The sequence below is a fragment of the Delphinus delphis genome, chromosome 18, assembly GCF_949987515.2.
Source record: "Delphinus delphis chromosome 18, mDelDel1.2, whole genome shotgun sequence".
Taxonomy (NCBI): Eukaryota; Metazoa; Chordata; class Mammalia; order Artiodactyla; family Delphinidae; genus Delphinus; species Delphinus delphis.
In genome coordinates this window covers 524,563-544,837 of record NC_082700.1, presented here as the reverse complement: position 1 = coordinate 544,837, position 20,275 = coordinate 524,563, and the positions used below count along the sequence as shown (strand labels likewise).

The 20,275-nt window shown below is 37.0% G+C and overlaps 1 protein-coding gene across 1 annotated transcript in view; it reads left to right on the top strand.

The window, feature by feature from the left end:
- PSPC1 (paraspeckle component 1) overlaps positions 1-19,708 on the top strand; it is a 71,188-nt gene extending 51,480 nt beyond the window's left edge. The window contains exons 7-9 of the mRNA XM_059995565.1: positions 278-335; positions 3,746-3,915; positions 6,070-19,708. Of these exons, the coding sequence (XP_059851548.1) occupies positions 278-335; positions 3,746-3,915; positions 6,070-6,255 (414 nt within the window). The 3' untranslated portion in view covers positions 6,256-19,708. The remainder of the gene's footprint in view (positions 1-277; positions 336-3,745; positions 3,916-6,069) is intronic.
- Positions 19,709-20,275: the final 567 nt, after the last annotated feature.

The window sequence follows — 20,275 nt, the reverse complement described above, 5'->3', positions numbered from 1 at the left end:
ATAATAACATTACAAATATCCTGTAGTAGGTTTTTTGTATGACTCATTGATAATATAGCAATATAAATTGGGTGCTCTAAGCTCTTGCAGTATATTAATTAAGCCTGGGAGACTGAAGTTTCTTTTCAGTGTTCTTATTAAGTAAATGATGTTGGAAATTTAAAAATATTTTAATGGAACATGATGTCGCAATTTATTCTTTTCTTTTTGATTTTAGATGGGAAATGTAAAGTCCTAAGATCGATAGGTTGACTGTGACAACTATGTTTACTTACAGAGAGAACAGGAAATGAGAATGGGTGATATGGGTCCCCGTGGAGCAATAAACATGGGAGGTAGGGATTTGAAGCAAACCCTTCTGTCACTTACTTGTCATTTTTCAGGGACGTGTACATGCTATTTGTGTTATCTACATATCAGTAACAAACAAAAATTTGCAACCAGTGTTTGTAAGTGGTGAAATTTCCTACATTTATTTAATGAGAAAAAAAGTACCAGTATATTAAAAATACATGCCTAGGAAGAACATTTTTATTTTGTTTATTCTTAGGCTAAAAGAGGTATTATGTTTTAATAGATATAACAAAAAGAAACCTGTAAACAGGTTTTGGTAAATGACCTGAAACTTGTTGAGTCATCACATGGTGTAATAAAGCTATGTTGTTGCATTTTAAAAAATCAGATTTCTTGCCTTGAAATTGGCTTTTTTATCTTGGAATTTTGATAGTTTCTGAGTTGTAGTGTATATAAACTTTTTGAGAGTATTTTATTTCTATTTTAAGATAATTTTTTGTGTAACTTTGAGGCTATTTTTATTCCTTTTACTGAATGTTTAACTTATTTTGCCCTAACCCACAGTATTGTGCACAGAACTGCACTGTTCGGAGACATCTATGACTTGTCAAGTAAATGAGATGTGTCTTGCATATTTAGACTAATGTGTATGTTTAGAGTTGATGTGAAGTTTTTAAGGAAGTGCCTATATTAGCATCTGTAATATTGATTGCTTGTATAACCAGGTTGTTAGGGCAGCAATGTCAAGTAAATAGGCTAAGGGAAAAATAAGTATGGGATGTTTTCATATGTCTTATTAAGTTTGAACTGTCATACGTTTGAAAATTAGGTAAATAATAAAATTTTATATATTAATTTCACATTGTCCCACAGAAGCTGAGGTTAGAATCTTTATATGAAGTCAAATGTACATATTGTTGTAAAGATTACATTACCTTAACATTCCAGTGTGCATCACATGCACTCCCACTGAGGAAATCCAGATTGTACTTGGAATGTACATGTAGTATGTAGAGTAAGACATCTTAAAGCCTCTAATATGTGGATCGAGCATTTTCCATGACCAAGCACCCCTCCCCCATGCCAGTTCCGTTGCCATTGCCAGTTAGATAATCTAAATCATTTAACACAATTGCTGTTTACTTCGTCACTTTTCTTATCTACCAAAAAGTAGTTATTGAGCATCTCTGATATGCAAAGGAAGCACGAGACATAACCCTTAACCAAAAGAGCTTAATTGTGAAGTTAGTACAATGGATACATGAAAAAAGTTAGTGCACCAAGAGTACTTGAGAAGTTCTAAATTAGAAAGCACAGTTGAGGGTCTAGTAATGTACAGGTAGTTCAGTATTTATGTCTTTTTCAAAGTAAGTTGTGGGCTGGTGTATAATATAATCCAGTTGGATTTAAGGATTTTAAGTGTGTCATTAACATCAGAACCAAACTTGAAACATTTGTGATGTTTCAGAGACCATGAAAACATTCTGACTTTCTTACTTGATTAGCAACTTTATTAGAAGAAATGGGAGAATGTACTTTTAGATTCCTTATTTAGTGAGGAATTCAAGAGAATTAAAAATTTTAATGGCATTTTATTCACCAGAGAACCATATTTACATTTGAGCACTTAATTAGCTCCCCTAACATCCACGCCATTTAATTTTCTCCTCTTTACATTTTATTCGAAGTGAGATTTTATCCTCATGATAGTTATGGATCCATGGAGCTACAAGTCCTTATCTTGCAGTTGAATGTCACTGTTAAGTTGGTAGATTGTCATATCCTGTCAAGTTGCATGGATTAAACATGACAGATTTTCTGGTCTGTTACCAGTGTGTATGAAGTGGAACATAGTTTATATAACTGCTTTTCAGGGGACCAGATAATTCTAACATTCCTTAGATCTTTAAATTTAGTCTAATTACAGCCATCTGGTAGAAGACATAGTTACTAAGTCTACCTCAACTAATGATAGTTTTAAATATTTTTCATTTATTTTATTATACCCATACTTGTATAGTTATATTCGTATCTCATAAGTTAGGTGTGATAATTATGTTCTATTAAAAGAGAAGAAAAACCACTAATCCTTGATCTGTTCTTTTTGGGGAAAGTTGAGGTAACATTCCTCCTGGATACTGTCTCTACCCTTCCTCATTTCACTTATGGGAGATGTTGTGGAAGACTAGTAAAAATTTTTCTTTATAGCTATCTTAAGGGAGTAAAAGTATTCTTGTGTAGTTAAAGTGTAGATGAACTAACAAGAACTTTGGGGCATTAAGGAACTACTTCCTTCCCTAGGAAGTGGCTGGGGTCCTGGGGATTGCGCTCAGAAGGAGCAGGGGTCTGTTGCTAGGGGCTGGCAGGGAGTCAGATTTCTTCCTCTCAGCTCCCTGGACCCAGTCCTGTGCCGGTTGAGCTGCATTGGGTGCTGTGTAGAGTTGTGAGTTTGAATGAAAACTGCCACTCCTATTATGATGTGTTGTTGCGAAATTGAGTTCTGAATGTCATGAAATGAACTAGATAATGAAATACTAGAAGAAAACTCAGAATCAGTCTTTGTCATGAATTTTTAATGATAAACAAGTATGAGTAGTTTAAAAAATTTTTAAGTTCAAAGAGGATACCCAAAAATGTTGTATTTGAGGCCATTATAAATGTGTTACAGCTTAAACATTATTGCAGTTAACATGAAGCAGGTGGATGGATGTCTTTTGATGAAAAAATTTGAAGTATCCAATTGTTCTCATCTCCAGAATTTCAGCATGTTGAAAAAATTCAAACAGCTGTATTAATATTTTATCTGTATTTGGTTGCAGTTGCTTTTAGAAATAAGTTTTGTCATGATGAATCATTTCAATTTTTTTGTTTGTTTCTATTGCATAGTTCTATATAAAGTTAAAAAAGAGTACCTCCTATAATTTTGGGAGATGTTCAGTAATTATATAAAAGCCAAGAATTTATTTACAGTGAACTTTGTGTGTGTGTGTGTGTCTGTGTATGTATGTATGAGGACATGGTTTCTCCCTTCATAATTTAATATAATTTTACATGCTAGTATTTTTAGTCATGACTGTAAGAAAATTAAGTGGTTTCCTAAGTGCTAATCCTTTGCCATTAATTTAAACTGGTAGAAAGTTGTCACCACTCGTAAGGGAGTATTTGGTTAAAAAGCAGACTACAGCAAATAATACTGATTTTTTAAAGAAAACTTTCAAGCTTTTATAGTCTCAAATGTGCTAAAAATAATTGACAGTTTTCTCATTTGTTTTATGTACATTTGTTTAGCAAATATAATGCTCTATCAGAGTAGATAATTGAGTTTCCCATTCTCAAGGAAGTAAAATAATTTTGATAATAGTCTTGTTATATAGATTGCCTAAGTATTGTTAAATTTTAAATGTTTATCAACTAAGATAGGACAGCTCTAAGTATAGATTGTTTTACGTAGATGCGTTTAGCCCAGCACCTGCTGGTAACCAAGGTCCTCCTCCAATGATGGGTATGAATATGAACAACAGAGGAACTATACCTGGCCCACCAATGGGTCCTGGTCCTGCCATGGGGCCAGAAGGAGCTGCAAATATGGGAACTCCAATGATGCCAGATAATGGAGCAGTGGTAATGTATCATAAACATTATTGTGATTATATTCAATAATATATACTTCTGCCCCAAAGGTAACTTCACACTTAACATAATTTGGCATCATTTGTTTTGTCAGTAAAGATCAGTATCCAGTGAAGAAAAGGTAATTTTGTGAAGTTAGATGGTGATTATGAGAGGCAGTTTTTTAGTTTCCCAAGAGTTAGGATTATGATCCATGGCATGCTTTTGTACTTAAGTATATAGCAGGTATGTATGTTAATTCTAGTGATTTTACAGTGATTTTAATTTAATTTGTATACACCTTTTACCAGCATTCAGTGTAATGGTCAAGTATTTTGTGATCGTGTTCTTATTCCTGTGTGAACTCCTTACCTTTGGTGGGGTACAAAACCTCAATATGTGTGAAAACACAGTTTTCTGTCATTTTTCGTAAAAAAATCATTTATGAGTAATTTCAGAGAATTTAACTGTAAAAAATTTACATTAAAGTTTTAAAATATATTTTAAACTTACATTGTATTCTTACTATAGACTTACTAATTTTAATTAAATTTGATACTAAATTTAAAGTAGACAATTTCATTTCTTGGTTTCAGAGTGTGAAGATATCTTTGTGTGGGTTAAATATTATAAAAACGTTTTTCAGTTGTAATTCATATTTGAGAATCAGTGGCAAGACTGCTACTGTTTTTCATTTCCCTTAAAGTCTGTCACTTTTTGAGACGTTATATTCCTAAGACGTTTTCTCATTTGGTTCTTTTTAATGGTTGTCCTAAGTAACATTTAGAAAAGGGAAATTAGTTGATCGTATATTTGGAAAAGGCAGTTCAATTTTGGAACTGAAGGCGCCTTTGCTGCTGAGAAAGAAAAGGTGCTACTGTTAAACGCAGACCTGCCATCAGCTCTAAACCCTCCTGATCTCAGAGACGTGAGCAGTGAATGTGCGTCTTAGAACTGATGGATGCGGTGTTCTATTATTTTAAATTTTATTTACTTTAAATACAGTCCTTTAAGAATTTGGACAAATTGGACATGCTAACAGGTTTTTTAAATGAGTGTTAACATAGGGAGATAATGAGGCAGTGCCGTAATACCGACTGTGATCAGGTCAGATGTTGCATACTAATTAGTGTTCCTGTTTCCTCCATTGGAGGCTTATTTTGTAGTAAAATGTCTGAGAGCTAGTAAAAATTTGTAAATACTTTGGTTAAATTTTGTGTAGCATATAATCATCAGCAGAGAGTTAAAAGTAAAAGTAACTGGCCTGCTTTTCCATACCTCCCGCAGAAATGGTAAAGTTTATTTAAATATCCCCGTTAGTCTTTTTCACAGTGATATTTTACTGCTGCATGTAGGGAGTTCTGTTCAACCTTTGAGATTAATATATGTGGTTATTACTGTGAAGTTTTACAAAATACATAATTCAAGTGTTTTAATTCTGCTATTAGTAGTACACGCTAATTGTCAGCTTTTAAAAACTAAATCTATTTTCCCAGTGATAGTCTTTCCAGAAAAACACCTCATAAGTTTTCATACTGAAATTATAACTGTGTGTTTATACTCATGCTTTCTATGTTAAAAGCACTGCTGTTGAAATTTTTATGTTTACTTTTTCAAACAATGTGATGCTGCTCCCTAGTTTTGTCTCTCTGATTTTAAAAAAACAGTATTTTTATTACACGGCGCTGTTACATGCAGTATAAACTTTAATGAAAAAGAGAGAGGGAATTCCCTGGCTGTCCAGTGGTTAGAACTCGGCCCTTTCACTGCTGAGGGCCTGGGTTCAATCCCTGGTTGGGGAACTAAGATCCCGCAAGCTGTGCGGTGCTGCCAAAAAAAATAATAATTAAAAAAAGAGAGATCAGAACAGTATAATAATAACTAATTAGGTTTAAGATGGCATTCACTTCATAAAATCAGTTCTTTTTTCATGAAATTGGGGCATAGCATTAGCAAAATGTAACTCTTCATTCAGATGCTTCTTTTATTTTTTAAACATAGTAACTAATTAAATTGCTCCTTTCTTCCTTCTATGTGTGATCCTGATTCTGCTGGACTTTCTGCTGAACTTCATGACACCACCACTTGGGATTTTGCCAATTTTCTTGTCACTTACATTTGGTGTGTTCCAAATGGACTTCACATGTGTTATGTGGTATTATATAGCACAATGATAGATTTCCACAAGGACCACCGTCTCAGATGGGCTCACCTATGGGTAGTAGAACAGGCTCTGAGACCCCCCAAGCACCGATGAGTGGTGTAGGTCCTGGTAGTGGTGGTCCTGGTGGTTTTGGTAGAGGAAGCCAAGGGGGCAACTTTGAAGGCCCTAATAAGCGTCGTAGGTATTAAACATTCTTTCATTCCTGACTACTTAGAGGAAAACAATACACTTTTACCTGTTACCTAGAAGTGGTTTTATTGTTATTGTATGTAGACGTTAAAATTTTTTTTTTGTAAAACTTGAGGTTTTTGTATTTTTCTTTATTCATAAGCTTTGTAGATTAGAATGGTAATGATGATACTCATCATTGTGAATGTTCAAATGTGTTTGTGACTTTAGCTAAATATAAGTATGCCATAGTACTGTGAATTCTATGTAGTTAATCTCAATAAAGAAATCATCTTGGATAATTTTAAAATGTTATTAGTGGTATTCTCTTATAGTTTTACTAAACTTTGCTGTAACAGTAATACTTTGGTTGCTTTAACTAATCCCAGCCATTTAAAAATGCAAATGATTTTCTGTTTTTTAGTTTGTGCAAGTTGCCCTGAAGGTAGAAGCTTAGTGAAAACTGATGTCACTAAGGGGCAGACAGAGTAGTACATTGGGGAGGGCGGGTATGGGGATTACATCTGTATGCACCGTTGATGTCCTGTGAACTCAGAGTTGCTGTCTACATTTCATATAGATTCTGAATATTCAAATATTCTGAGGAGGAATATTAAGGATATCTTTGTCCTGTGCTGATTTTTCCAAATAAATCTTTTGAATCTTGGAAAAAAAAAACCTGTTTGAAGGCAAATCTCTTTTGCTTATAAAATAATGTCTTATTTTTAATCTTATGTGCTATTTATTTGGTGTCAATATCTAGATCTTACCCTTTAAATTTTCTTTAAAATCAAACAATACTGTTAGGTTGGATGTTAGGTGAGGATTTGCTGTGTGACTTAGAAGAAATTGGGCATTTCTTGAGCATGTTGGTTTCTAGAAGTGTTCAAGGTGGCCTGACTCTGCAGGGTTGTGAATGTTCTTCTGTCGCTCAGGAGTCTCTCCAGCAAAACTTGTCTGACAGGCTAGGTGTGCTTGTCTCCCAGGAATACAGTTCAAGTGGTGATTTTAAAAAACAGAATTAACTTGAGTATGGCTAGTGTTATTGGAATCAGATCTCTCTACTGTCAAATATGTGTTTTGAAGATTGATTTCCAATAGTATGGAGAAACATCTTATCATATTGGGATTTTTATTCCAAAACAGAGTCCTCGTTATGTTTAAAATTCTGTATGTTAGACATGTTTAATTTAGAATTACATTTGAGGAATCATGTATTTAATGTAAACCACAAATCTGAGGCATCAGGCATTGGTCATAGCATAGTTATTTCTCACATAACATTTCAGTGTGTTAGTGTATCATGCTTTTAGCATTTTTCTGAAGAATAATGTGCTTTTTTAAAGTGAACAGTATGTAAATATTACCTCATCTTTGCATGGTTTCTGTTTTTGCTGGAAGGCATACTTTGGAAAGAAAGAAGTTTGGTTACTTATTTAAATTCTTGCGTAAAAGCAGTTGAGTGTAAAGCATGATTGAGATGCATGCTTTTGTATCATACTTTTTTTATGTACTATTTTATGTTCTATTTTTTAGACACAACAGTATGGATGGAATTGTTTTCTAAAATTTGCAGTATTCTTTTGTTTTTGGCAAATCTTTGAAAACATGGTAATGGAGATTGTAAAGTAATAATCAGAGACTCTTCTCATCACGTTTCCGTGAGTGTGAGTTGGCAGGGAGTGGGATTTGTTCTGATTTGTGACATTAATTGCAGTGCGGGGAGTTTTAACATCAGTTATGATTTTTAAGTGATGTCTCTTGCACCTAAACATATACCTTTCCCATCATCTGTTATTTTTATTCATATAATTCTTAGGTAATGTTTAGCATTGTATTTTGCTTCAAAGCTGAAGTAAGATTGGGAGAAACTTTATCCTTGATGTTAATTCCAAGCTATCTTTGGCCAAGGCTGTGAAATTCTATACGATTCATTCAAGAACATTTGAAAGCATTGCACAAAGAGATGCCCTAATCTCCTGAACTTTCTAGTGTCCGGCTCACTCTGGCTCCAAGAACAGAGCTCTGCACAGCTTTGTCCCTGCATCGAGAAAGCCCTTGTTCCAGTTCTTACCAAGTTTACCCTGGGAACAGTCAGCTTCTGAGTGACAGTCAAGTGGAGCATCTGTGAATTGCTAGTTATTCAGTTTTTAGTGTTTTTGTCCAGTTAAACAACTCTGTGGCTCGCTCAGTCATTGTTTTTTCTTGTGAAAGAGTATACCAAGGAAGACATTTGAATGTCATTTGCTTAAAACCAGTAAATATAAAAATAAAGAATAGTACTAGCTTTTCTAAATAACTGTGAATTTGTCATATATGCTCCCATAATTCTTTCCATAAAATAATATGAAACAGTTTTAGTATTATAACATCACAATATTATGTTTCTTTTTGTGTAATGATTTGAAACACTGAATTTAAAGTCTGCAGGATTTAGGTTTCATATGCTATTATTAACATGCACAAATAAAGGAATACCCATTTTCCAGTTGTTTTATTTTAGCAATGTATTTTGTTAATTTCCCCATTTTTGTTTATTTTGAGAATAAATGTATTCATTTTCTTCTTGACAGATCCAGTTTTTAAAGAACTATTGGTTCACTTGTATTTCATAAAGCTTAATTTGTTATTCTTCATTGAGGTTTTGGATTTTTCTGCTTAAAATCAGTGCTGAGAGTTCATTGGAAGAGATTAAATATTTGTTTTTAATCCTACAATATCAATAATGGAGAAAAATATCTGTTTTACTTGGAATTGCCGTTTAATAGAAATAGAGATTATCAGCAATGACAGTAACTGAATTGGATCTTGTTTCCCAAATACTAATTGAAATCATACCATCACATTTTATTCAGAAACGTACTTGTTGAATATTTCAGAAACTTGGTGTTATATGTAAACTCTATATAGTAATTGCTAAATGTCACGATGAATGGTTAATAGTCACTTATTAATAATTTGGGGTTGGGTTTATAATTACAACTTAGATTCTGGATGAGAGAAAGAACATAAACATGTGATTGAAGGGAAATGTTTTGTGAAAGAATGTGATCAAATGTATGTTTAACCTTTAAAAAATTTGATATTGGTGTCAAATGGCACTAGTCAGAAATGAAAGGGACACGTTACTTGGAAAAACAGAGGAAATTTCCTGGGGGGTAGTGTGATATTTAAATGTGGTGGGTTTTTTTTTTTGATAAGAGTTCTGTTACAATATCTAATAACATGTTAAAATATATTCCTGAAATTTGAGAGGGTAGCAGTGATTTTAAAGTCAGACTTGTTTTCAAGAATAAGGGAGTGAACACCCACATACCTGACTCGTAGATTCCACAGTTGTAAATGTTTTCCTGTCTTTACTTCCTAGTTGGTTAGATACTCCTAGACAGGGGCTCGTGGAGTTGGGGCAGGAGTGCTACTTCAAGCAAGCAGCCAGGGCCACCTCTTAAGTGGTGTAGCCCAGCGTGGGTTATCTCATCATAAATAAATCAGGATTAAATGAATTGACAGTAGTTTCATATTTTCCAAAAGTGTTATTTCCTTTCCAGCGCCCTTCACTACTAAATTTTTAAAAATGGGAAGCAGTTGTAATGTGAGTAAAGTATGGTTTCCCAGCTGTGTAAAATGAAGTATGCGCAGTTTCCCCGTTGGACGTGGTTAAGTAACTTATGGAATGTCACTCTGGGAAAACGGTGAAGAATTTCACTATTTTTAATAGTATCTGATCGTAACTTTTTTTTTTTTTTTTTTTTTTTTGCGGTACGCGGGCCTCTCACTGCTGTGGCCTCTCCCGTTGCGGAGCACAGGCTCCGGACTCGCAGGCTCAGCGGCCATGGCTCACGGGCCCAGCCGCTCCGCGGCATGTGGGATCTTCCTGGACCGGGGCACAAACCCGTGTCCCCTGCATTGGCAGGCGGACTCTCAACCGCTGCGCCACCAGGGAAGCCCCCTGATCATAACTTTTTTAAATAGTTTGCTGATCTTTAAAATCAGGATTTATGCATTATATATTATATTAGTTCTTTTTTTAATCAATAGCACTATCTTCTGAATGTAGGAAAAATGTTTTGAAAGTTTCTTTTGTTTCCTTGATTACTGAATAACATTATTACTGGTTGAAATTTGAATCTTACATGACTGAATATTTAAAGGTCCAGAGTGCTATGTTCCCTTGGGAATATTATTTGACTTTTTATCTTTTTGTATAAAACCATGTTTAGATTATAAATATCTTTAAGTATTCCTTTTGGTTGAAACTTCTTATTAGATTATATTTTTATTTACCTGGTGGAATTAGCAGTGTGTACTTTTTTTAAAATGTTATTTCAGTAAGAGAAGCTTTTATTTTTTTGATGAAGGATACTGCATTTCTTAGAGTAATATAGCCAGAGTTCATAATACACATTTAAAAAAATTCTTTTTCAAGTATATTGTATTTGGCTCAAATCACTTGTTATAGTTACCAACTCCTCCCTCTGCAACAGATACTCTATTTTATTGACTATGTTTATTTAAAAATCTTCAGTTAGAATTACTGTATAAATTTGTCATTCTGAGTTAAAGTAATGAATTTCAAAAGAAATGGTATTCTGCTTGTAAGTAAAATGTCAATTCTGTTTCATAGAGTATAATCACCCAAATTTTATGCAAGGTACTTCTGTCTAAAAATTAAGACTCGAATTATTAGGATTAGGTAGAATTAAGATGTGTATTTAGTTTGAATACATGATTTTTTCTTTTCAATATTCCTTATTTTTTAAAAAGTATAGTTTTCAGTTACTCATTAAGTACAAGAGCTCTTCATTGATTCCTTCAGTAATAATGTAAGTGGATCTTGTATGTCTTAAATGATGGTCCATGTAAGTGTGGTGGTGGTATTGAAGGTTTTGGAATTGATGTTTATACCTGGAATTTGTTTCCAACTCTGAAATTGTCATTTCAAAATCAAATTCATTTTTATTATGTGTTATACATCTCAGTTTAAGGTAGAAAATTTATATATATGAGGTAGTATAAAAAACTTAAATGAGTAGCCGCAGAAATCCGTAAAGTTTCGTGTCATATTTTTGTGACTGGATCTCTAAGACACTTTCTTCCTGGAGTTCTGACTTCTTTTATGCAAAATGTCAGCCAACCAGACTTCTGTGAATGAGATTTTGCATATGTTTATCTTTGCCATGTTTGGCCCAAGTTACATACATTTTTATTTTTGTGTGTTTGTTTAAAAAATTTATTTTCTGCAAATTATCCATATTATGTAATACATGAAAATAGAGAAACCATCTTATTTTATTGTACATTTTGCCAGAATAATTTTAGTTAATTTCTCCTCAGGGTATATTTAAATTATTATATAATGTAAATTCATATCAAATGTGATACAAGTGTGGCATTGGGTTTTTATATATTAAGAAAAGCAAACAACTTGACATTGTGATTCTCTTTTAATAATTTCTGATCTTTTTACTGTTGGGGGCAGTAGTAACTTGCTCAGTGGCTGTTTATTCTATAATGTTCACTCTTTGAGTTGGTTAGAACATTTACATCTTCATGGATGTGGTTAGAATATCTTAAACAGAATAACTATGGAGCCAACAGTTTAGCAAACTGAGCGTAATAGTTGGAGTAATTGTCTACAAAATGGTACTTTCTCAGTCATAAAGAATTTATGGGGAGCCATGTCATTGAGAATCTCACTGTACTCATTTATTTGTTGTACTGATTTTGTACTGAGAGGGCCTAGTGCATTCTGGACCCTTTCCATGGCCGAGATACAACAGTGGGGAAAAAAATCCCTGCTTTAAATTAAAATACAGGAGCCGTGGATGTCCCTCTGAATTGATGGTTCTCCCACATAAGTGTGCATTAGAATCACCTGGAGGGCTCATTAAAACACAGATTTCTGGACTGCACCTCAAGAGTTTCTGATTCAGCCCGTCTCAGGTGGGGCTAAATAATGGGCATTTCTAACAAGTTCCCAGGTGATACCGATACGTTGGGTCTGGGGACCTCACTTTGAGAACCTCTGCTTTTAAAGTGTTACTCTAAAGAGGCACGGTAACATTTTTGGTTGGTTGATTTTCGTTAGTGGTGACATACATGATTGTCCTGGTACGTTGTGTATTCTGTAGGACCCCTGGCCAATTGTTGAGACAAACCAAAACACTCTCAAGCTCTCCCAGCTACTGCCAACTGGCAAGAACTGCAAAAAGTCCATTATTCTTGACCAGGCTATGTCATGGCTATTGAGTGCTGAGTCTTAGACATAATGTGTGTTTATTATATAATGCTCGTTTTGAACTGGGATTTTATTGTTGTGTTCACAAATCTAGTTAATTCAAGTGAAGAGGGAATACAGAGAAATATAAATACATTTTGAAAATTTTGTAAAGTTTTTCACTTAACTGATTTTCAACTCTCCTTACCAGTATGAGAATGAAACGGTGTAATAATTTGTTTTTGTGTTAGTGTGTTGGAACATGCGTGTGCCAGATGAAGGTGCTAGAAAACTCCTGATCTTGGCTTACCATCCTGGTAAATATGACACTATTTTGATGGATTAAAATGATGGCCTTTGTGTGAGCTCGTCTTTTGCTTTTCTAGATTGAGGATAAAGATTTGATAAATACATTTTCTAAGACCATGAGTATATTTATTAAATGTAATTTCCTTTGCTTTGCAGCTTCGATTTTCGTTACTCACTTTAGAAAGTAATGCCCACTGAGGAGTTCAATAAATGGGAATTGTTAAGTAATTTTAAGCTGTAAAGAGCTATAACCTGCCTTGTGAGACTTTACGAGGATTTATGCTAACGTATATATGTGTTTGAAAGTCTATTCAAAATCACATAGTACGTTGAAACAACGAAATTGGTCCATAATGAGAGCACATAGTTAATATATTGACAGTAAGTAGTTTCTTCAAAAAAAATTGTGACTGTGGTAGTGCAAAGAAATAATCGCCTGGTTTGCAGCCTTCTAAATATCTTGGAAGATAGTTTCTAAAACATTGTGGTGTGTGTTAGCTAAGAGTATCAGTGCATAGAAAACAAGTGTGGAGACTTGTTTCTTATTGTAACCCAGCTGTCTCCTGGGTGCCTCTCTGTCCCGCTTCCCACAGACTAACCCTAACACCAGGAAATCCACTTTGACCAAGCATTTTTCTGTTTTTGTGAGACAGAAATGGGTGTGGCTCTGGGAAGGCATGTTATCTGTGATCAAGGAAGTCCTCTCATCCACAGACCCTGCCCTCGTTTTTATTAAGGATTCAGATTCCTTGCTCCTTGGGAGTCCAGGACTTAGGAGGCTCAGCTTCTACCCCAAGGTGACTCATTAACCTATTTTCCAGCAGGAATTCATGCAGGATAATGAGAGTAAAGCTTTGTTTCATCCATCCTCTAAAGCAAATTTATGTGGATAGATTTCTAGATGCATTTGTTTTTCTTGTTTAACTGTTGATTACTAGTTTTCTTCAACCAAAATATGATTTGAAGTCCTGTGGCAGTACTTGGACACTCCAGTGAATTATATCTCTGCAGAAGTCGGTGCTTAACTATCTTTGGGCACATGAATGCAGAAAAATGATAAATTTTGAAGAAGGAAACTGTCTTGCATTTCTGTTTCCAGTCTATACATAGTGAATTTTTCTGACTCAGATTGTGATTTCCCTGTCCTTCTTGCTGCCTCCACCCTCCCCTATTCAGCACCCCACCACTGTTCTTCTAGGGAGTCGTAAAAGGGTTATGATCTGTTGCTGCTACTTCGACTTATGCATGATGATTTATTAGGAAAATTTAAAAGACCTTGGTTTTTTTAGCTTCTTAGCTGTGTATTATGCTTAATGGACCTTTGTCTGGAGCCATTAAATCTTGTAAAATATTTGTAAGAGGGTGATCAGAAGTTCTTGCTCCAGATTTGGAGGGTGGGAAGTACAGTATAGAAAATACATATTCACATTCTTAATTTCTGCCTTGCAGTGTAATGTGCTTATGTTTGAAGAATAGTACATTTAATCCATATCCTAGTATTTGTGCCTCTAGTGTTAGAGGTAAGGTAAGCTAAGGTATTCACATTATGATCTTTTAGACCAATGACTGGATGAATTCTCTGGGTTAAAAATACAGATCTGATAATTTGAATTATCTTGCAGTTACTTGAACAATACGGAAGAAGAGTGCCTGTCACAACCAGTTCCTAGTCATTCTTTTTCTACAGGTCATATAAGTATAATACACATTAAGTAATTTAGCAACATGTAAAACAGTACTGGTTTTAACAGTCGCCATGTTGGCAGTGGTATCTTGTGGTCTGGGCACTGCAGATGCAGCTGTGCACAAAGCACACCAGCCCTCAGCTCCCTGGCACTTGCATTCTAGACCTGGAGAAACAAAGTGACAGATAACTGAGGTAACTTATCACCTGGTCATCTGGGTAGAGAAAATGACGGCTGTTTTAGATAAGGAGACTGGAAAATGACTATCTCAGGAGGTAAGGGACAGCATCCTCTTTGATGTAGTCCGTGTTGATGGGACGGAGTTGTCGTGGGCTGGGTGGTGCAGTCAGTTGACTGCAGGAGCCCCACTCCTGTGGCGGCCACAGGTCGCTGTTGGGCCTTCGCCACGGGATGGGTGAGGCTGGGGCTGGGTTTTAATTGTATTATAATTACCTTAAATTCCGTTATCAATACAGTGTTAAGCATGTTCGGAACAACTTGGGTATGTGAATTTACTTTTGCATCTTTAATGAAATCTAAATACACATAAGTATTGAAGAAAATTTACCATTTGAATTAGATGTGTAAAATATACACAGAATTACGAAGACTTAGTATGAAGAAAAGAATGTAAAATATCTCAATTTTTCATATGGCTACTTGTTAAAATGATAATATTTTGGGTATATTTGGTTAAATAAAGTATACTATTAAGCTAATTTCATCTGTTGCTTTTTTCCCCCTTCAGTGTAGCTTCTAAGAAATTCAAATTTTCTTTTGTTTACATTATTTTTCTTCTGGGAAATGCTGGTCTAGGATAGGATAGTAACTGCCAGATTTTATTCTTTTCCTTACATGATTTTTTAATCCCCTAATCTTGTTACATGGTCTGTAATTACAAATCTGTTTGTTTGTTTGTTTGTTTGTTTTTGCGTTACGCGGGCCTCTCACTGCCGTGGCCTCTTCCGTTGCGGAGCGCAGGCTCAGCGGCCATGGCTCACGGGCCTAGCTGCTCCGCGGCATGTGGGATCCTCCCGGACCGGGGCACAAACCCGTGTCCCCTGCATCGGCAGGTGGACTCTCAACCACTGCGCCACCAGGGAAGCCCCTGAATCTGTTTATTTTTATCTTTTAAAATGAATAACTTGAGGTTGAACTTTAGGGTTTGCTAAGTTTATGCTCACCATGAGGTGTCGGTGAGATTGCTTTCCTGTGGGGTGATTAGCTGGTGTTCTGTATGGGAGTGGCCGACGGGGCAGAGCTCCCAGTTCTCAAGAAGTAGTTGTACACATTGTCTGCATTTTACTCCCTGCATTTTGTAGCTTTTCTTTTATTTTCTATGATACTCTCTTCATAAAATATTTAATATTACAAGTCCTGAAGAAGCTTTATTGTCATACAGGATTTCTCCTAAAACTTTGTGTGAAATTTTCTTCTTCATTTATTTACTTAATTTAATCCAGGATGTCAGCTCTGAGAAAGTAGGGACCTTATCCATCATTTAGTGATTTATCCTCATTTCCTAGCAAGTCCTTATTAAATGCTTGTTTAGTGAATGAGTGAATGACACCAGCTGTAGGACAGACTGTATTTACTAACTGGAATACAAAAATGAACAAAACATGGCACCTGCCCTCTTGGGATTTGGAGTTTATGGATATATGTAGAGCTGTAATCAAACCTTTAGACCAGGTGGTAGTAATGAAGCAACTGGGAAATGCTCTGAAAACCCAGAAGCGAATATCCACTCACGCTGGGAAGATTTCACTAAGATGATCACTTTTGAGCGAGTCTTGAAGGTGAGTAAGTACTTGCCCATTGTAGGTTTTTAGGCGGGAGCGGGAGGGAGGGCTGTGGGTGGTGAGGACGAGGCTGGGGCGTCAGTGAGCAGGTAAGAGCCGGGAAGTGAAGGTGGCTCCAAGCTGTGGAGTCTGGACTTCACCGAGAAGGTGAGGGAGTGGGAGTCGCGACAGTTCTGAGCGCAGGAGTGGCTGGGTCGTAAATAGAGAGCCGGTAGACCACACAGACCACCGGTATACTCCCCAGCCCCCGCCCCCAGCTGCACACGCTGCTGGGAAGGATATTTGGTATCTGTGAGGGTTGTTCAGATTCCAGACAGAACCATGTCACATGTAGAGCATGTTTAACAGACCACAGTCGCCCTTGTGTCCCTGGGTTCTGTATCCACGGGTTCAACTAGCAGTTGATTGAAAATTTGGAGGGGAGGAGGGGAATTCCAGAAAGTTCCGAAAAGCAGCCCTGAATTTGCCACAGGCAGCTGTTTATATAATATTTCCATTGCGTTTGGTACCGTAAGTGATCCGAAGACACCTAATGCATAGGAGGGTGCGCACAGTTTATATTCAGATCCTGTGCCGTTTTATAGAAGAGACTTGGACATCCTTGGGTTTTGGTATCTGAGGGGGTCCTGGAACCAGTGCCCTGCAAATACTGAGGGCGACTGTAGTGATTTGGTGGGAGAGGGAGATGCAGGGTAGCCTTGTAGCGTCTGGTTTGGGTGCTGGGCTGGTGGTGATGCCCTTCGCTGAGACACGGAAGGTAAGTGTTCAGGACTGGGGGTGGGTGTAGCTGCTCTAAGGAGAGGGAACGTATGTCCGCTGGGTTTTGTAATATTTTGGTTTTGAGTTACTACAGTGGTTTGTCGGGGTTTTAAAAACTGTATAAAGCTTCTGTACCTGGTAAACAGTGACCTCTCAAGGCCCTGTCATCTATCACTGAAGGTGACTACAAGACCCTCTTATCTGGTCCTGCTTTTACTGTCGCTCTTGGACTTATTCTGCACGTAGTATCTTGTGCTTCCTTCTGAAAAGTCCCTCTGCTGTTTCAAGTGCAATACTTCCCGTCTGAATTAAATCCCAGCTGGTCTCATAGGCCACAGGGCTTTACTGGATGTGCTCTCTGTGTTTCCAACCCCACTGACTTTCTGTCTGTTGCTCAATGAGCACTGAGTTGTCTCCTCTGTCTCCCAAGGTCCCTTAAGGAAGAGCATTTCCAATCCCACAGAGCTGGATGCCACCCCTCCTCGTTCCTGTCGCTTTCTCAGTGTATGGCAGTCGTCTGTGTTCTGCGTGCATTTTATTCATCTTTTATCAGTGTTCCCAGCATCTCAGCACAGTTGCCACTTGCATGTCTTGAGCTGGTCTGAGGAAAAATCCAGGAGGAAAATAGGGAGTAATGGCATAAATTTGAGTTTTCAGTACCAGCTAATGTGTGTGGACAAGAATCCCAGATTGCTTATTCATTCAGTAGACGGTTATTGAGCAATTTTTGTCTCAGCCTGTGCATAAATAATGAAGAAAGTGGAATTGGTCCCTGCATACTGTGTGCTTGAAGTCAAGTGGGTGGTGAGAGAAACCAGGGGGAGAAATGCAAGTTCTTAGACAGCTGTCATCATAGTGGAGACTCAGAGCAAGAAGAGCCAGCAGAGAATGTGAGGGAGGCCCAGTGTTTAGTAGAATTTGGGAGCGTACGTATGTACCCTTACATGTGTCTCCACAGAAATATGTCTGAGAAGAAAGTATGAGGAGAAAGAAGGAGAGCAAAAGTAAAGGGAGTGATTTGGGTTGGGTAGAGGGGAGGGGAGGTGGGGTTGGTGGTATGAAGGACAAGCGTCTCACAACTGGAACAGTGCTCGAGGGGCTCTTACATCTTTCAACTTAAGAGCTCTCAGGGCATGTTTTGTGTATTGGCTGAGCTGCACACTGGAGGACCGGACCCCCAGGCATTGGGGAGAAATGGAAGCAGTTTATAAAGTGTTCTCTCCAGGAGAGTCAGGTTTTTTCTGATTGAGTGTGAACCGAAGGCAAAAAAGCATGTAATACATAGTTTGAAGAAACTTTTCTCTTTTTCGGTCTTTTGTGTTGTTAATTTCTATTCAAGTGTGTGTAATTTTTCCGTACTCTGAGGGGTCCTTAAGGCTCCCGGCTCCCTTCCACCCCATCCTGTTTTTACTTGTTTGCTTCCATTATTGTGGTCTTTTGCTTAACATTTATTACTGTTCAGTTGGGTGGATTGGAAGGATTTTAAAAATTACTTATGAAATAGGCATTGTTTGCTTTTCTGGGTTGCCTTTAAAATGTTTCTAGAACATAGGTTAACCCTTTTCTTAATTATATCATAGATAGTACTTAGTTCCTGCATTTTGGTTTTTGCCTTTTGTTTGCTAAACATAGTATATTCTTGTAAGTCTCCTCACTAGGTATTTTACAGTGAATACAAATTAATGTGTGCAAGTTAGGAAGCGTGGGGTTTCCATCGTCTGGGGACCTGCAAGAAGCAGTTTTCTGTTTTGAGATTTTTTTCTCTCCTTGACCTCATAGCTGCTGAAAAGTTGGGAGATAAATGTATAATGCAATATTTGGAAAGGTCTGAAAAGTTTTTCTAGTTTACATTATGGTGCCATTTTGGTTAATAATCAGCATGTTACAGTTGTATATATATTGTCTGACTTCTATCGGAGTCAAATAAGTGTAACCAGGCCGAGTTAGACAGACTTTTTTTTTTTTTCTTCTTTTGCGGTACGCGGGCCTCTCACTGTTGTGGCCTCTCCCGTTGCAGAGCGCAGGCTCCGGACGTGCAGGCTCAGCGGCCATGGCTCACGGGCCCAGCCGCTCCGCGGCATGTGGGATCTTCCCGGACCCGGGCACGAACCCACGTCCCCTGCATCGGCAGGCGGACTCTCAACCACTGCGCCACCAGGGAAGCCCTAGACAGACTTTTAATTAATTTTTTCTATAAGCTAATATGTAGTATTTGAAATACAAATATATTTTAATACATTTATTTGAACCATGGTTAAATTTTCTATATACTTAATAGTGTAGAAAGAATTGGTTTTTAAGACCAATTAATTAGGTGTTTGAACGATTTAAGTTTTCCATAAATTTTTCCCCAGCATCCTTTATCTTTACCATTTCCTCAGTTTCCATTATTCTTCATCACCGCCTTTATGTGGCTCCCTCCTCACCCTAGACTCCCCTCTGGAGGCCTCCCTTTTCTGCTTCCACCTGAGCTGTCCCTGGTAGAACAGTGGTGGCGACACTGACACCGGGCCCCTTCAGCTCCAGTGCTTTTCTGGATCGTATGTGTTCTCGGTGAGGTTACCATTGAATGAACACTGGAGGATTCGTTGTGACAGTTAACTACAATATTTTTCCTGTTTGTCCCTAAACAGTTCTTTTCCTTTGGACGGCCTGTGAGCACACATACACTCAGGCAGCATGGGTGCTAGTGCTACAGTGAGTGTTGCTTTTTTAAAAGGAATTTTATCACATCATTAAAAATAACATAGGTATTAAAATGCTAATTTAATGTACACATTTTGTTGCTGTCCTATGATAACTTAATACTGTATTTTTCAATAAAATAAAATGATTTTTTTAAAATGTATAGGGCCCACGAATGAATTGTAAGGGAATATATTATTGTTATATTTGGAAAGAGCCTAGGTTAGTATACGCTGAAAGTCGCTGGTGATTCTGAATCACTGATTCTGAAGAAGGTCTATCAGCTACATTCAGAAAGTATTTGCTTCTTTTAAGACCAAGGCAGCCAGTGTGGGGTAGACACGGGGTGCTTCTGTTCTTGAGCACCTTCGACTCTCTCGGTTAGAATCCAGCACAGTAACTAAAGGACAGTGTAGGAAAGGGGGGTGAACACCAGCAGGGTAGCACCTTTTAATAATCAACTTGAGACTTGTGTTACATCTGCATGAATTGGGAAGCAGATAGAAGAAAGGAAAAATTCAAGAAAGCACGTGTGAATATAGAATAAGTCTTGGAATCTTGTTATCAGAAAAGAATGTCTTTT